Source organism: Sciurus vulgaris (genome assembly GCF_902686455.1).
Source record: "Sciurus vulgaris genome assembly, chromosome: 11".
Lineage (NCBI taxonomy): Eukaryota > Metazoa > Chordata > Mammalia > Rodentia > Sciuridae > Sciurus > Sciurus vulgaris.
Window position 1 is genome coordinate 47,755,778 of NC_136472.1, and position 16,840 is coordinate 47,772,617.

The 16,840-nt window shown below is 35.7% G+C and overlaps 2 protein-coding genes across 6 annotated transcripts in view; one reads left to right on the forward strand and one right to left on the reverse strand.

Annotated features, from left to right (window-relative positions):
• Positions 1 to 11,266, reverse strand: part of LUZP2 (leucine zipper protein 2) — a 535,025-nt gene extending 523,759 nt beyond the window's left edge. Inside the window, exon 1 of the mRNA XM_079101896.1 lies at positions 11,133 to 11,266. Coding sequence (XP_078958022.1) covers positions 11,133 to 11,194 — 62 coding nt within the window. The 5' untranslated portion in view covers positions 11,195 to 11,266. The remainder of the gene's footprint in view (positions 1 to 11,132) is intronic.
• On the forward strand, positions 11,193 to 16,630 carry LOC306638653 (uncharacterized protein; the record flags this gene model as incomplete). 5 transcript variants are annotated; one of them, XR_013757497.1, is made up of 5 exons in its annotated part: positions 11,193 to 11,545; positions 11,995 to 12,059; positions 13,639 to 13,943; positions 14,159 to 14,443; positions 16,257 to 16,630. XR_013757497.1 is itself a non-coding variant. In XM_079101891.1 (3 exons), 3 exons carry the CDS (start codon positions 11,193 to 11,195, stop codon positions 16,277 to 16,279), a joined length of 441 nt encoding a protein of 146 aa, XP_078958017.1. In that variant the 3' UTR covers positions 16,280 to 16,624. The 5 variants fall into 5 exon arrangements, 1 of the variants encoding a protein (XP_078958017.1); XR_013757498.1 differs by having other exon boundaries at positions 14,206 to 14,443; XR_013757499.1 differs by lacking the exon at positions 14,159 to 14,443.
• Between the last annotated feature and the right edge of the window lie 210 nt (positions 16,631 to 16,840).

A 16,840-nucleotide genomic window follows, 5' to 3' on the forward strand; every position in this document is an offset into this window, starting at 1 on the left:
CTTACAGTCAGAAAGACAATTCTTTGTGAGAATAATATTACTTTTTTTCACAACAAAACAAATAAACAATTTGTTAGAACGTTAAGGAAAGTATCTTCTGTCATGTGTAGTTGAGAACTTAGAGTTCATCTGAGAAAACACTACATTTTGCTTTTCTTTTATTCTTTCAATGCATGCAAAATTTTCAGCTACCCATTAATTTTAGAAGAATATGCAAATTAAACTAGAAATCCATCCCCTGCAAAGAAAGGCAATACAAACTCATTCCTGTACTTGACTTTATACACTAGGAGGTGCTGTAGGATATTGATTCCAAGCATGAGCCCAAGAGTTATTTGTGGTTTGAACTTCAACTGGCTCCACTATGCCACAGTTTATAAATTTGAGCAAGTAATCTCACCCGTGTGCCTTAGTTTCCATCTCGCAAATAGTGGAAGCAGCAGTAAACATCTACCGAATTCGTTGCAAGGATTTAGTTGAATGTAATTATCATATAATTACTAGCTATTATTCTTTATCATATTATCTTTTGTTTCTTTTCTTCTTTATTCCAGGAGACTAAGTGATTTCAGAGAAAAACAGTAAGGAAATACAGGTAACATAAATGCACTTTCTATTTAACACAGAAAATTAATCCCCCAAAATTGTGTCCCACATCATGAAAAACTGACTGCCACTAAGTGGTGGGGAGCTGATCAAACTTATTTTCACCAGGCTAAATATTACTTCCACTTTTTCTGTACTTTCAGACCTTCTGCCTCTATTAGAAGACAACAAGCATTTCTATGGCCTCATGGGCGAGGCCCAGTTTTACTGCCTACTGATGAGGTGAACTGAAGTGATAGAAGCCACCGGAGAGCTGCAGTCAACTTACCATTCTTCTAGGTGCACCTCAGATATTTCCCCCTTGCTCTCATACACTTTTTAATTGGAGTATGCCCACAGGTGAATCCATGTAACATAGTGAAATATCGTTTCAATTCTTTGACTATTTTCTATCATTTAATTTATTTGACTATTTTTCTCAGTCCTTTGCAGAAAGGTCTATAAGGCAGAGAGTGGTTTTCATGAAACTTGGCTCATAAATGCAACCTGGCGGAAGACTTATTAAATATATTTATTCATTGTCAAAACATCACCAAATTCCCGTCCTCTGGACATCAGAGGCAATGTTTCTGTGAGTCAATGCCAAAAAGGTATTCATACTCCACAGTTCTCAATATGGAATCAATGGTTTCCAAGCTGTTAGGTGTACCCAAGTTTCACATTAAGAGAAAAATTAACTGGCCTCTTCCTCAGAGAATCTAATCTCATCCACCTAGCATAAAGACTAGAAACTGCCTTTATAAGAAGCACTCCAGGAGATTTTCAATGAGATACACTGAGGAGTATATTTTGAGAAACACTCATCTGAGGACATACATGTTTTCTATATAGGAATGATTAAATTAGCTGGCGAACTTTTGTATTTACATTAAAAGCTTCAACTTGGCTGCTTTTCAAACTAATGAATTTCTTGGGCTGATTTATTTTAAGAATATTTTAATGTAGCATGTACCATCTCATGGCAAGTTGTTATTTGCCATCACAGTTTAGATTCAGCAACCTTATTTGTAGTTTTTTTTTTTTTCTGTATGCTTTAATGAATAGATTAAGTTGTATAGCCAGCACTATCATTTAATTCACAAAGTATTTCTCAAAATGATGGCCTGATATCTGTTCACTTTCTAGCTGAGGGAATATGGGCTAGTCATTTAATGTGTTCACAACTCAGCTCTCCCTATTTTATAAAACATGTATTAATATAATGTAATGCTAAGACACGAGGTCTAAGTAACAGAAGGCAAATAGCTACCACAGTTCCAGGGATATATTTTGTCTCCAAATTGTTGGTTTAAACTGTAGGTTACAATTCTATAAGATAACCAGCTGAAATAAAGATACATATAGAATATACAAAAAGGATTCAATATATTTCAGCATCATTCTTAACTGTAGTTGTCAGGAAAAGGATGATTTACCCCATTTTTTGGGTGACCTTATTTGTTAAATGAGCTCACATTTCTCTCTGTGGCATCTGAAGGCAAAACCCACATGTTCTCAACAATATGGAGTTTCTTCAACCACTTCTGCTTCTCGCCAACATGTCACTTTAATTTTTCATGCATTTTTTTGTTCCTTTTATAATTCAGATATTCTCCCTACTTTGCTGCCCAGTGTTAAAGGCTTAGTTTACTGTGAAGATCAGTAATGAATGACTGCAAGCAGTAGGGGAAAAAGGAAATGACAAAAGAACAAAAAGCAGGAAGGCAGCTGACTGGGAACTTTTCTCTCCATTCTTACCATCTCTTGCCATGCACATTGCATTCAAAGAGCTGAGTGTGCTGCATTCCCCATTTCCTCCGCCCACTCCACTACCTCTCTTGGATCCCTCTGTAGTGGTCAGCACCAACCTTACCCCATTGTGGGACTGTTTAATTTCTAGAGTCCAGGACCCTCACCCTGTCAGAAGATTTCTGTGTTTATGCTTTCCTAGTTTAAGATGGATGCCTTTGTTTTTACTATTTTTTGCAACCTAGGATAATGAAACTTCTGTGAAAGCATTAAAGTGATATTATGGAAACACCATTTTAATAACTATTTTAAATTTTTTATCATATTTCCAAAATAATTTGGAGCTTTCAGATTCCTTCCAAATGGACCAGGGAACACTCATTTCCATTTTTTTTTTCCTTTAGGATATTATAGGTTTTTTGATTAATGTTCCTAACTGGGATTGGTTTGAATGTTGGTGAATTGCTTTCCACATTGGTTTCATATTATGTACATGAACTTGAAGGAAAAAAAAACAACAACATTTCTTTTCAGTTTTTTTTTTTCCTATAATAAGGAAGAAGAGGAATAAGCCCAAATATCTCTTCTGCAAAAATTCTTACTTGCTTATACAGTATAAGAAGAGATGTCATTAGGATCACTTTTTCTAAAGTGCAAGTTCACTCTAGGAGGCTAAAACATGTCTAGTTCTTTTAATCACATAATATAAGAATGGCAATATATTGAATTGCATTTCCCCAAGCTGGACATTATTCTCTATATACATTAGCTTAATTAATCCTCTTAACAAATTTATGAGCAAGGCACTGTTATCACCTTTGCACTGATCAGGAAAATGTGGTGAAGAGATGTTAATTGACTATTCTAAATTCATGTAATTCCAAGTCTCTGCTTTTGTAATATTAAGATTTAACCACATGGAACAGGGCAAAATATCTCTGGCAATATTCAACCTCCTCCTCTACCCTCTAAACCATTAAACACATACTTAAGAGTAAGTGTATCTGGATGATAGGGGCAGGTTCTGAATCAGAGGCTGAAAGGTAAACAGTTAGAAACTCTTACAATCTCTTGAAGCTAGGAAGAAGTCATGGGAAGTTACACCCTCCATAGCAGACATGAAATGATGCTGCATTAACCTTTACTAATGTCTTAGTTCAGTTGCAAGGACAAGTTTGTAAGGGCAGAAATTCAGGCTACAATTTTAGTCCTAGTGTTTTCTAAGCAAAGGAGGGAAAAACAAAAAAGCAACCTGAAAACGAGAGGTCAAAGCCTATAATATTTACTTACTTATTTACAAACAAGATTAGAATTTAGCAAACAACATTTTCTTTTTAAGGACTCTCTAAAACATATTCTGCAATATCGTGAAACACAATCACTGTTCCACATTCCACCAAGAAGAACCCTAATTTTATAATTTGGGATATACTAGTCTAAAATGTTGAAAATAAATGAAACAATTCATTTTTTCTTGATTTTTAATAAAAGTATTAAATTGCAGATGGATTGCTTGTGGTGTCCTATAGAAAACCAACACACTAAATTGTAATCTATGTATAATAACACATAAAGTGTCTTAGCATTTACTGACTGGCTTCAAGGTACAGCTATGTGCTACATATGAAAATACATATTTTCTTCAATCCTACCAATCCTAAATGATATATATTATTGATTTCCATTTACTAGAAGAAAATTGTAAATATCATCATGTTTAAGTAACCTATTCAAAAGAAAAAAAAAATTGTGGTATGAGCTGGGACGAGGACATTTTTCAGAGACTTGACCCTAAAGATGTTATATAATTTGAAATAGCACATAAGATATGAGGAAAGTATACAGAAATACAAACCAAACCAAATGTACCATCATCTTACATTAATGCTGGCTATGAACATATTTAGGAGGTCATCTTTTCCAAGAATGTAAGTAGTTGCCCATTTAACAACATGCAGAGTTTTAGCATATATCTAACAGGTGAGAAATATATGAGCAAGTACCTAGGAACTACACTTACAGGAAAGTTTCAATGATTACATCTCAAAGGCACTAAAAATATCACCTTACAATAGAACTGAAAGGTCAATACAAACCATTTTAGTGTGTCCTTTGAGAGGTAAATTGTGTGCTATGGTGAGAACTCATTAATGACTCTGCATTGGGTTTTGAAAATGACCTAGAATCCTTTTTTAGTACAGCTCACTCTTCAAAAATCACCTGAACACAAGGTGACAAATGGTGTTTGCTTCTTCATTTTATAAAGCCCTTTGTCTATAGTTTGTTGTTCTCTCTTGATATCATATAGTTAGGGACTTTGTTTTAAAAGTGCTTTGTATTTAACAATAACTAGAATAATTCTAGATACATTGCAGATATTAAAATTTACACATTGCTTAATAAGAGAAGATATATATCCTAAAGAGCAGTCGCGTAATAGAACGGAAAGAACCTTGTGGAAAGTTCTGAGTTTTAGTTTTGCTCTCCCTCTGTGGCCTTAGAGAAGTCCCAATCTCTCTGGGCCTCAGTTTTCTCATTTCCAAAATGTAAGTCTTTGGACTAGAACACAACCTTGTATTCACAGCATGTTTCCCAATAAGTAGGCTCTTTAAAGTACACTTGAAGAGATTAAAATACTCAAAAGAAACACCAAAGAAGCCAGACATAATTGCAAAGCAATCACCACCTATGGTATAATGGCATCTCCTGGTGTTCATGATGGCATTCCAAAAGCACACTGATCACTTGGTTGACCTTCACCTTGTGTTTGAGAGGAATGGTCTACTTTCAATATTTCTTTGCCTTTTATCATCCTAAAGTCAAGTTCTTAGAAGTTTTAATAAACGTGTGCATTTCTTGTGATGCAGACTGAATATGATCTGAACCCTTTATTTCCCTGTAGTCACAAATAACACCCTGTTCTATGGTCCATTTAGCTGACATTCGTCATTGTCAATTCACACACACACACACAAAATCTATGAAAAAATATGCATTTTTTTATGAAATGGTCAGCATTTCAAGGCTTACCTCTAAAGAGGTTATGATAATATATACATAAACTAATTGAATTAGAATATCTCTAAAGCTGTTTGCCAAGTTGTGTCTTAGTATAAGGCTCCTTTCAGATGATATTTGTTTAGACAGGTAACAGTCATTGTTTTTTCCTCTATCAGTAGTTCTTAAATTGTTTTCCATAGTAGAAAAAGTCCTGTAGTCAGATTTTCTTCCTTTAATTTTTATAAGTTTTTGTAAGTTTTAGAGAATGCTAGTAGATGATGAAACCTATAAGCAAGTAGAAAATACAGTGAAAATAAATTAAATCTACTCTGTCAATTTGCTAAGGAAACTCCATTTTTCAATTATTCATCCACACCTCTGCTCATGGCTTTGATTTGATATCATGATATATACAGTATCAATGCAATTACATTTTAAATAGGAGCACAAGTAGCTAAACATACACTTTTGTGCTAAATTGCATTCTAATAAATTAAATTAAATATCTTTAATTTTCAAAATGTTCACCAAAGGGCACACAATCATTCAGGTAAAATACCACCAACACACTACTAAGAAGGACTAGCAGAGCTACCAAGTGACCCCATTATACTTTCTGCTGCTTTTCTTCTCTGCCAATTTTTCTTTATTTTTGAATCATGACTGTGATTCTCTTTAATTTTGTGTCACTCAATTGATTTACAGTCAAGTTTTCCTTTGTTTTTCTATGCCCAGATTCATCAGAGGTTCGAAGAATTCATGAAAATAATAATAATAGTATAGTGATAGCTGGACAGACTAACCCTGTTGAATATTTACTGTGTTCCACATGTGTTCCCCAGAATAAGCTAAACTCTTTTCAAAAGTTAAGTCATTCAGGTTTATTTCATTTTGGTATTTCTTCTGTGGTTCTGGGGGTCAAATGGAGGGCCTCACACATGCTAGGCCATGCTCAAATGCTGCTCCACTCCAGCCTTCATTCAGTCTTTTAGCAACCTCTTCAGGCAGGTTCCATAAGTCCTACCGTTTTCTGTATGGGTACCATGATTATAGAGAAAAAACAATTTCTCTAATATCATACCACTAGCAATTGTTACATGATGTTGACATTGATTACAAAATATTATTCACCTCATCATCCTCAAAAAGTAGAAGTTACTATTGATTCTTCTTAATTGGCATAATTCCCTTTCTTCTCCATTCACGCTTAGAATGTTGGATGTTGGTATTCATTTGTTTTTTTCTTATAGATACTTTTTTGTGTGTATGACTAGTTATAGGGATACATATTTGTCATTAATCTATTGTTTTATTATCCTTATGCCTCAAGCAATCAGCAACTGATTATGAGCTCACTAATTATATGATAATGAAAACATAACAGACAACTCTAAAGGGATAAAGATAAGTTCAAATAGTTTTTATTCTTAATTTCTCAGAGAAGAAAACATATTCTTCAACAGGGTCTGTTTAATCAGGTTACTTAAATGGTTTAGCCCCATTTGTTCAAGTGATTGTAACAAATCTTCTAGAAGTCACTCAGGCACACACACACAAAGTGTCTCAAAATGCATGTGAGAAAAATTCATTTCACACACTCCTTAGTGGTTCCATTGATGTTTGCTTCCTGATTGGAAGGCCAAGTTCTCTTCAACTGCTCACTTAGTTTGGGATAATTGCACAGCCAACACATAAATGTTTGAGGTGTCCTTAACATTTAGTAATAGAGAGAATTTAATTCTCAAAGATAATCCCCAAATAAGTTCTTTCACTAACAGGCAATTCAGGGATAGAATTGCAACTTAACAAGTTGAAATATTTTCTCTTTTCATATCATTTTATGAAAATTATTTTTCTAACCCATTTATATAGAATGTTTTAATACTTTTCACAAAGAATTTCATCAATGTAGCCTAGGTAGTTTCACAGAAAGGGTCATGTGTAGCTCACTCTGTGAAGAACTGGGGGGGGAAACAAATTGCCTCAGACTACTCTAAGGGAATTAGAGTAAGACTGCCTCCCACATCAACTCTAATGTCTTAAAATATTTTGAGTGAACTCAGGGGCAGTGTAGCACACCTGTGATCCCAGCGACTTACAAGGCTAAGGCTGGAGAATCATGAATTCAAGACTAGGTCTGGGACCATAACAAGATGCTATCTCCAAAAGTAATTGTGTGTGAATGTGTATACTTATCACATGCTTATTGTGATATTTGTCCTTTTCTGAACTTGATCCTGAGGTCGGAGTAAGTCACAGAACAAACAGGGGACCTGGGACATTCTCAATATATAATACCATCTAAACATAGACTCCAAACAAACACCTGGTGTGACTGCTGATCAGAGGGCCCATGAGAGTCCTCTAAGGTGACTCCTACTGGGAAGACTACAACCAACCATCTGCTCAGAGTTCTTCCTTGATGGAAAATCACCAGAAGTCGGTAGACCTTCACTCCTCCCTGCTATGTCTCTCCCCATTAAGTCATTTAAAACTTAAAAATCCAAAGGCATCAAGAGTATAACCACAGCATAAAGGAACAGAGGTTCAGGAGACTAAAGCACAAACCTTCTCCAGGGCCCCATGGGTCCCTTTTCACCAAGAACTTCTAAAGAATTTTTCACCCTACCATTCCTTTTAATACCCACACTTCTTTCTGAAGTGAATTACTGGCTGCCTTGGAATAGCAATTTAACACTTCTACAGAATGAGGCTATTTAAAAAGTATAGTCATTCTACTCTGAAACTATTAAACCAACACATATGTTTGCTTTCTTAGACCCCATTTATTTGTGCACAGGTTAAATGGGTCTCTGCATTAGCTACATTATTCATATTATTAACTTGACGTTTTGAATTTATGTGTACTTTCCAAACAAGAAAGACAATATGCCAGGAAATTAAACAGCTCTTTTTGACTCTATGGAACAGAGAAAAATGCTTGACTACTGTTGAAGGTGACATTTATCTTTCTTTAAGGACAAATAAAGTAACTCTAATTGAGGGATATTTACATTGTTCATTCTGATGAAATTTGGGGATTTTTGTGCTTCAAAGTCTAAAGCTATCACAGGAAGAGGAACAAATAGAAACAAAGCTATGCGAAAGTTTGTATTTAAAATTCAGAATTATGTTAGAGCTGCCATCCCTGTAGCACAAATACTATCACATAGTGACTTTCTCTAACTGTAGCATTTCTTTCAGTAACTCCTTGCCTTACTTTAAAATAGAAGCAACTTTAGGATTATTGGGAAAAATACTAAAATATTAAGCAGTTATATCCAGAGTAGGAGATGAAACAAATGCTTTTTATACAAAAGGGTCTCAGCTCCACATTCCCCACACTTTAAAGAAGTTGTCATTAAAAGACAATTGACATTACCCAAAGGTTATAGGTAAAACCAGTAATTACCAACCTCTGCTAATGCATTCAACATAGTCTAAGAATGTGAAATGCCATTTGCTTCACATATAGGACCACTCACTAAGAAACAAAGTTAACAGTAGTCTTTGGCTTGAAAACTCACTGTCACAAGTGGCCATGGCTGAGCTGCACAGTTTTTCACAGCAGGACAGTAAGTTCACCCCTACTAATGCAACTGTTCCCACAAAGCTGTTCATTTTGCGTTCTAACCTGCACATTATCCACAGGCCTTTAGGAACTGTCAAATATTGCAATGAGAATGGCCTTCTGTTAGACTTCTTTAAAACATATTCTCTTTTTGCAAAGTGACATACTGATAGTACCACATTCATTTTGGAATGTGTTCACTGTCACAAGGTAATCTGGATATCCACTAAAATAAAATTCCTACAATGCATTCACATGAACAACATGTGGTCCTGATTATGAAAATTTTGCTATTTCAAGCCTAGTATTCTTTCTTTTGTAAAATTTAAAGACATGTCATAATTTTTGCATACAAGAAACATTGCAGAAGTTTTGTATCTAAAGAGAACTAGAATGACTTTTAATTTCTTATTATAAATGTGCTGACTTTTATTACAGATTTGTTTTTATAGAAATTAGCACTTTAATGTCAGAGAAGAATATGGCTCTTTGTCCTTTTTTTACTAACTACTGAAACTTTGGAGAAAGAGAGTGGACAGTTTTCTCAGTCATTTCAATTATAGCATCTTTAAAATGTGAATATACTTTTGGATCTCTGGAGATTCTTACTCCCTTTAAAATCACTGTACACTGGCTTTCCATCACTTAAATGTTTACTATTTTAAGCATATGTTGACTGACATCTACTTAAGTGCACAAACTTTGGAATTTTCCTTTCTCTAGAAGACTACACAAGTAATTATTAAACTAGAACATAAGAGTGAATGGCAAGAATTCAAAGAAACACTGTAATGTATAATTTGCATTAGTCTGTTTAAAGCTAACCACAAATATTAAAACAGGTTCTGCATTTGGAGCAAGTTTTGATAATACTCAGAAGCAAAGTGGTATTCTTTAAAACCATGTGCATTTTATGAACTGAAGTGACAGGCAAACCTTAAAGGAAATAAAATTCAAATTCTGCTTTAGTCTGAAAAAGTCACCTGGGCTTTGTGTGGGAGGAAAAACTAAATTCATCACTTAGTGAGGTCGAATGAAACAGTTCTACACACACACACACACACACACACACACACACACACTCACACACAAAAGTTTGGAGAAGGAGAAGGTGTATAGATTAGGAATGGAATTAAGAGTTTTATCATTTGCATTTTAAAGTGGTAATGAGTTTTCTTTATCTTTCCCCCTTTCAGAATTATATGCAATTCTATATTCCTTATTTTCTATCAAATGTACAATCAGACAATGTTTCTATTCATGTGGATTTGAAAGAAGCCTCATCCTGTGGGTGTTATTTTATTTTATAGTAGCCAAAAGAGAGAGGTTTCTGCCAATATGATGCGAAGGGCATGCAGAATAAAGACTCAGTCCTGGGCAATGAAACAGTCCACCCTTGTGTTATGCTTGCGGAAGAAGAAAGCAATCCCCTCAACAACTTTGGGACTTGATCAACACTAGCAAGTCACAAAACTCTTCTCAATCACTGCATTTTAAATCTCCACAAAAAATAGCTCCTCTGTACAGGGGCTTAAAGTCTCATCTATGTCCAGGGATGGAGTACAGTGTTTAATTGTTTCTGACTGAGGTCTTTGCATCAGCACTCTGAGAATGTTTTCTAACTTTTAATTGCCTTCTGTGCTCTTTAATTAGACCTGTTCACAAGACAGCCCAAACAAAATACCTATCACTAAGGCTGCCCAAGAAGTCAAAACAGACCATGTCAGTAATCCAGGAACTTTTGCACAAGTCTTCCCATCTTCTACCATCTTCTGTTTGCCCTGGTTCCCTATATCTTAAAATTAAGCACATGGAAGGGAAGCGGTTAGCTCATTAACTATTACAACAGCTCTGGCAATGAAGACACTGCCTGCTGACAATTCCTCTTCTTGTTTCTCTATTTCCTTCCTTTATTTTGTTCTATTACCGCATGTTTTCTGATCACTGCTACTAGAACCATAGAGGAAAAATGTCTTCTATCCCTCTGAAGGGAAGCTTTTGGCCCCTTACTGGAAGCAATCCTGAGACTTTCTCCAAGGTACTGGGATAATTAGAAAAGCTATCTGTTCTCCCGGAAGGATGTCTGAGCCCAAATCTCACAACAATTCTCTTAGGCGGGAGATGCAAACTGTTAAAGTGCCTTTGACCCTCTCTGGTGACAAGCAGTAGGACCTACAACGCACCGGCAGCGCCCCTTGGCACAGGTCACTCTCGCTCCTGGACTCACCTGGTGCTGAGTACCAGCGCTGGCAGGAGAGGCAGCAAGTAGTGCGCGGGGCTGAATTTCATGTTGTCGCCTGCCGGGGTCCTCCTTCCCTCGCTGCCTTGCCTCCTCCGGGTCCTGTCGCTCCTCAGTGCCCGGCTCTGTCCCCAGGAAGAGATGAGCACTCTCCAGTGGTCGACAGATGGAGACGGACAAACGGACCGACGCCAGCTAAGGCAGGAGCGAGGAGCTGGGAGTATCTTCGGGAGTGATGTCACCGGTGAGGCTAGCTTTGCCTGGGATTGTTCAGCGCCGCGGCTCCCGAGCCCAGAGGGCGCGTTGTCACTCGCGCTGGAGGCGGCGCGGGAAGAGGGAGGGGTGTCCAGCGATCGCCCCGCGCGCCGCTCTGGTCACCCGGCTGCGCTCTGGTCACTCCGGTGAGCACCAGTCGGGGGCTGATCATTTATTCCCTTTTCTCCTGAGGACTGGGGAGTAGGGGGTGGGTGCGAAGAGAAATCTAATCTGCCAATAATTGAACTGACGTACTGGATAAGGGGTGAGAGTGAATTCACTAAGATCAGACTCTTGGAGTCCTAGGCAAGGTCTCTCTTGCCTGATTAAACCATGTTTGGAAGAGCGGAGCTCTGGAGAGTGTTTAAAATATTGTTCTAATTAGAAATGCATAATGACTTGCCTGATGCGAATGGAAAGAGAGCAGGACTAAGCAGCCTCCAGAAATGCACTCTGAGCTTATAATGCCATCCCAAGCTTCTTAAGCAGAACGTGTCAACTACAAAGAGATTTGGGGACCATTGAAAAGTCTGCTGCTCCTGGGTTTTGAAGATTTCTGATATTCCTCTGATTCCAATTTGTCTGTTCTTAACAGCTACCAGCAATGGGGTTGGAGCTGGTGGTTCATGTTCAAGCACCTGAAGGAGTCCATTTCCTTAGGTGAGATCTCTCAAGGAGTAAACCGAAAAATTCACCAAAATGCTGACAGTACTTAACTCAGAATGGTGGTATTGAGAGGCAGAGAATTTTATGTGTCATTTATTTTCTTTATTTTCCAAATGTTTTATAAGAAGCAGCCAGTATTTAATAAGTTTTATTTAGAAAATTAGATTAGATAAACAAAATAACACAAATCAAATACCAAATTACATTTGCAACATCAATTCTAGAAAACAGAACCCTTCATCTACAGATACAGAGTTCTAAGAATTTTACTAAGTGGAATGTGCTGTACTGTGAAAGTATGTGTGTATTAACATAGAATATCCTGTTCAAATGAATGTATAAAGCACTTCTCTGTACGTTAACAACAGGATAAACCCTAAAAAAAATAGAAATTCACATTATCATTGTCATATGTGAAGCAAGTGAGGACCTTAGAGATCTGAGCTGAATTTTTTTTTAAATAAACAACTAGTTCTCCTAAGTACTAAGGTGTCTTGAACATCACACCTAAATCATCTAAACCTGGGATCGACACAATGTTGGTATTTAGTAAACAACAGTATATATGTGTGTGTGTGTGTGTGTGTGTGTGTGTGTGTGTGTGTGTGTATGTGTGTATTTGGTTCAGGGACAAAACATTTACAGTAAAGTATGCATGAGTTTTAATGATTTATTATAGAGGATGAAAATGCAAAGAGTTAATTATCTAATTTACTACTATGCTCCATTTCTGTTTTTAATGAGGTTGAAGTTCAAGACATTCATACAGAACATATTTTCTTTAAAATCCTCAGGCCACCAGAATAGACAAGTAATAATGTTTGCAGTTCCTTGGGCAATAGTATGATCCACAAAAGATATAACTAGGCATATACAAATCAACTCACTTGTGAATTGCTTGACATTTACAAAGAAAAATGGCCCCACACATGGCTAACATAGAACTCTGACTGCAAGAAATAATAGGGTACTCTGGTTTACTGCCACCAGAACTTCTTTATTTTCTTTCTTTCTTTCCTTCTTCTTTTCTTTCCTTCTTCTTTCTCTTTCTTTCTTTCTTTCTTTTCTTTTTTCTTTCTTTCTTTTTTTCTTTCTTTCTTTCTTTTTTTCTTTTTTTCTTTTTTTTTTTTTTTTTTTTCTTTCTTTCTTTTCATTAGTTCTAATTAGTTATATATGACAGCAGAATGTTCCTCAACTGATTGTACACAGATGGAGCACAGCTTCTCTTTTCTCTGGCTGTATACAATACAGAGTCACACTATTTGTGCAATCATACATGTAGATAGGGTAATAATGTCTGTCTCATTCCACCATCCTTCCCACCCCCGCACCCTACCACCAGAGTTTTCTAAAGGTTGATTTCTTGCTCATTTTGAAAAATGATGACTGGAGTTGCATACTCAACTGAAACATACAGCTACATGATAATGAAAAAATAATGTGTACAATAGCAAATAGCACTCATTTCTAGAACACATTTCTGTTTATATAATCACTTTGAATTCATTATTTTTATGTCCTAATTATAGGAACCAGATGTGATCTTCAATTCTATCATTTTCCTCTCTTGCAGTGAAATTGACAAAGTGGTCAAGTAACTTGCTGAAGGTCACTTGGTAATTATATAGTGCAGCTGGTATCCAAATTCTTACAGCAGAATTCCAAAATATTCTTTATTGAAGAAAAAGAATTATAACTCTGCAAGACAAGACTTTCTCCAGCCTAAATTTTATTCCTTTTTACTATACATACGCTATAAAACAACAGTCAAGTTACCTAAGATTGTCAATCAAGAAAGTAACAGAGCGAACTTTGTTTAGACTGTGTCTAAGTATTCTGTTGTGCCTCCTGTATCGGATGCCTATAAAGAAACAAAAGGTTTATTGGCCTTTCTGAATTTTCTGCAAGTAAAGAAAAAAAAAAAAAAAAAACAATCTAACTTTAAAGGGTGTGAGAGAATTAGGGAAGCACATCTTCTAAGGCAAGCCTACATAAGATTTTGGAACTCCTGCAGATTTAGAGGATTGAAGTATTATTCTTAATTCAAATACAGAGGTATGTCTTAGCAGATTTTTCTTTCTGGGGAATTGCAGGATCTTGAGTCCCTATCAACCATGACATTCTGTTCACATGGTTGCAGGAAAACTGAATCCAAAATTGATTTCATGGCTTCAGAGAGTTGGTATATGAATTTTAAGGATGCAATAGTGCAGGCAGCAGATTCACCTGGCTGAAATCTCTTGTCCTACATTGAGTTCCAACACTAGAATCAGCAAATGTTGTCTGAAATAACTATACAAAATCTGACAAAGAACGTCAAGAGAGACCACACAGTTACACTGAATTTCCATAAAATGATGGATGGGGAGACACAAAAGGTAATTCTTTGAACAGCTTTACTGAAACATAATTAAGGTACTAGAAATTTCAAAATTTTATAGTGTATAATTCAGCATTTAAGAAATAATATATTCATGAGGCTACAAAATCAACACCTTTATGTAACTCCAGGATACTTTAATCACCCCCATCAGAAAGCCCATATCCACTGGGATCCACTGGTTACTCCTTCCTTTACACATTCTCCCCAACTTTTGGAAAACATTAGTCTAATTTCTGTCTGTAATGAATTCTCCCAGTATATTTTATTTCATCTATATTGATTAGTACTACATGTGACCTTATATTTATTTTTTACATTTATATCTCAGGATTCATCCATGCTATGACATATATCAGTGCTTCATTCCTTTCTATTGCTGAATAACACTTCATTGTACGAATATACTGTTTTGTTTATTCATTCAGTATTTCAAATACATTAGAATTTTTCTCCTGTTTTAGCTATTATGAATAATGCTACTATGAATATTCATATAAAAGTTTCTGTATAAATATCTGTTTTCAGTTATGTTGCATATCTATTTAGGTTCATGATAATACCATGCTTAATATTTTGAGAAACAACAAAACTGTTTTCCAAAATAACTTCACCATTGGGTGTTCCCATAACTAATATACAAAGGGTTCAATTTCTCTACACCCTTGACAACACTTATTACTTTCAGTTTTTAATTTTTTATTATTATAGATATCCTAGCTGGTGTGAAGTAGTTATCTAATGGTGATTTTCATCTGCATTTGCTTATCATATTGAGCATCTATTCATGTGATAAGTGACCAGTCATGCATATCTTTATAGATATTCATCCAGATTCTTTGCTTATTAAAATTGTTTCATTCAAGTTTTATTTTTTACTTGTAAGAGTTCTTTATATACATTTGGATATGATTTCCTTTTAAATTTGTGATTTGCAAATGTTTCCCAAGCAACAGTTTATTTTTTCACTTTCTTGATGGCATGCTTTGCAACATAGTTTTTTTTTTTTTTAATTTTGATGTAGTCTAATATATCTATTCTTTTCTGTCATCACTTACTTGTGCTCTTGATATTCTAAGAAGTGTTGATTTCATCCAACCTGAAGTAAATGTATGCCTTTTTCTGAGAGTTTTAATGGTTTTAGTTTCTAATTAAAGATCTATGATCATTTTAGAGTCAATTTTTAAGTTTGTGAGGTAAGCAGTCTAACTTTATTTTATTTTATTTTTGCAGGTGGATTCAAGTTGTCCTAGCATCATTTGTTGAAAATTTTATTGTTTTCTCAATTTAATTGCCCTGCTATTTATTCTCACAGTATTATCTGTTTTCTCTTTTCCAGTTGTCATTTTCTATCTTTGTACTCTAAATTCAGATATTCCCTACAGCTTCATGCTTGATCCTCCTCTTTTAAATGTTATACTTATCTTCTTAAATTCGGCTTGTCATTTCTATAGTTTTATTATCCACAGTGTAGTTATGAATCTCAACATTTATGCTCAGCTTATACTTCTTCACTGAGTCTTTAATTACACTTTCTGTGGACACCTCAAAGTCAAATTCAGTCACACAACCCCTCTTCATCCTCCCTCTGTCCTATTTTCCTTCTATGTATCTCTATGTCCCCATAACTCAGTCTCCCAAGTCATAAGCACAGAATTGGTCCCTTTTCCTTACCCGTCACTTCTCCTACATGTAGGTAATCACCTACTCGTACTGTCTTTACTCCCTAAATATTTGAATATTTATAGAATCATAGCATCGCCCTACCCCTACAATTGTTTTTTCTTTTCTTTTTTGTTTTTTGGAATCAGGGATTGAACCGAAGGATACTTAACCACTGAGTCACATCAACCATGTGCCACAGCACCTGGAACCTGGGCGTTATAAAGAGTTCCTCACCTCTTGATTCCAAAGTAAGCTACTTAATTTAGGTGGATTTTTCTCAAGTTCATTTCCTTCCTACAATCTGTAAACTGGAAGTATCTCTATGGCCTTATAGCTCTCAGGAAATGAGTCTAAAATATCATGTTGAATAGATGGATTTTTCAGTTTTTTCTTTAAACTCCATGTTGTACTTTAAACATGGTAGTGGGAGTTTCCTTTTGATGTGTCCTTAAAATTTGTCAGGCGAGTCTTTTTTCAAATGTTATCATACTCACCTCAACTGAATAAGTGCTTTCCCACATCTATGTCATCAAGGCCATCTTTTCCTAGAACACCCCCCCCTTGTCACATCTGCCACCACCAACTTGAGATCCCCCTTTTATCTTATGACATGATAGACTGTCTTGATATTGCACTTGTTATATTACAGTTATATCCTTCGGTTCCTCTTCACACTATAAATACACAGAAACTGGAACAAGAACATTTTTCGTTTTCTAAATACTAAGGA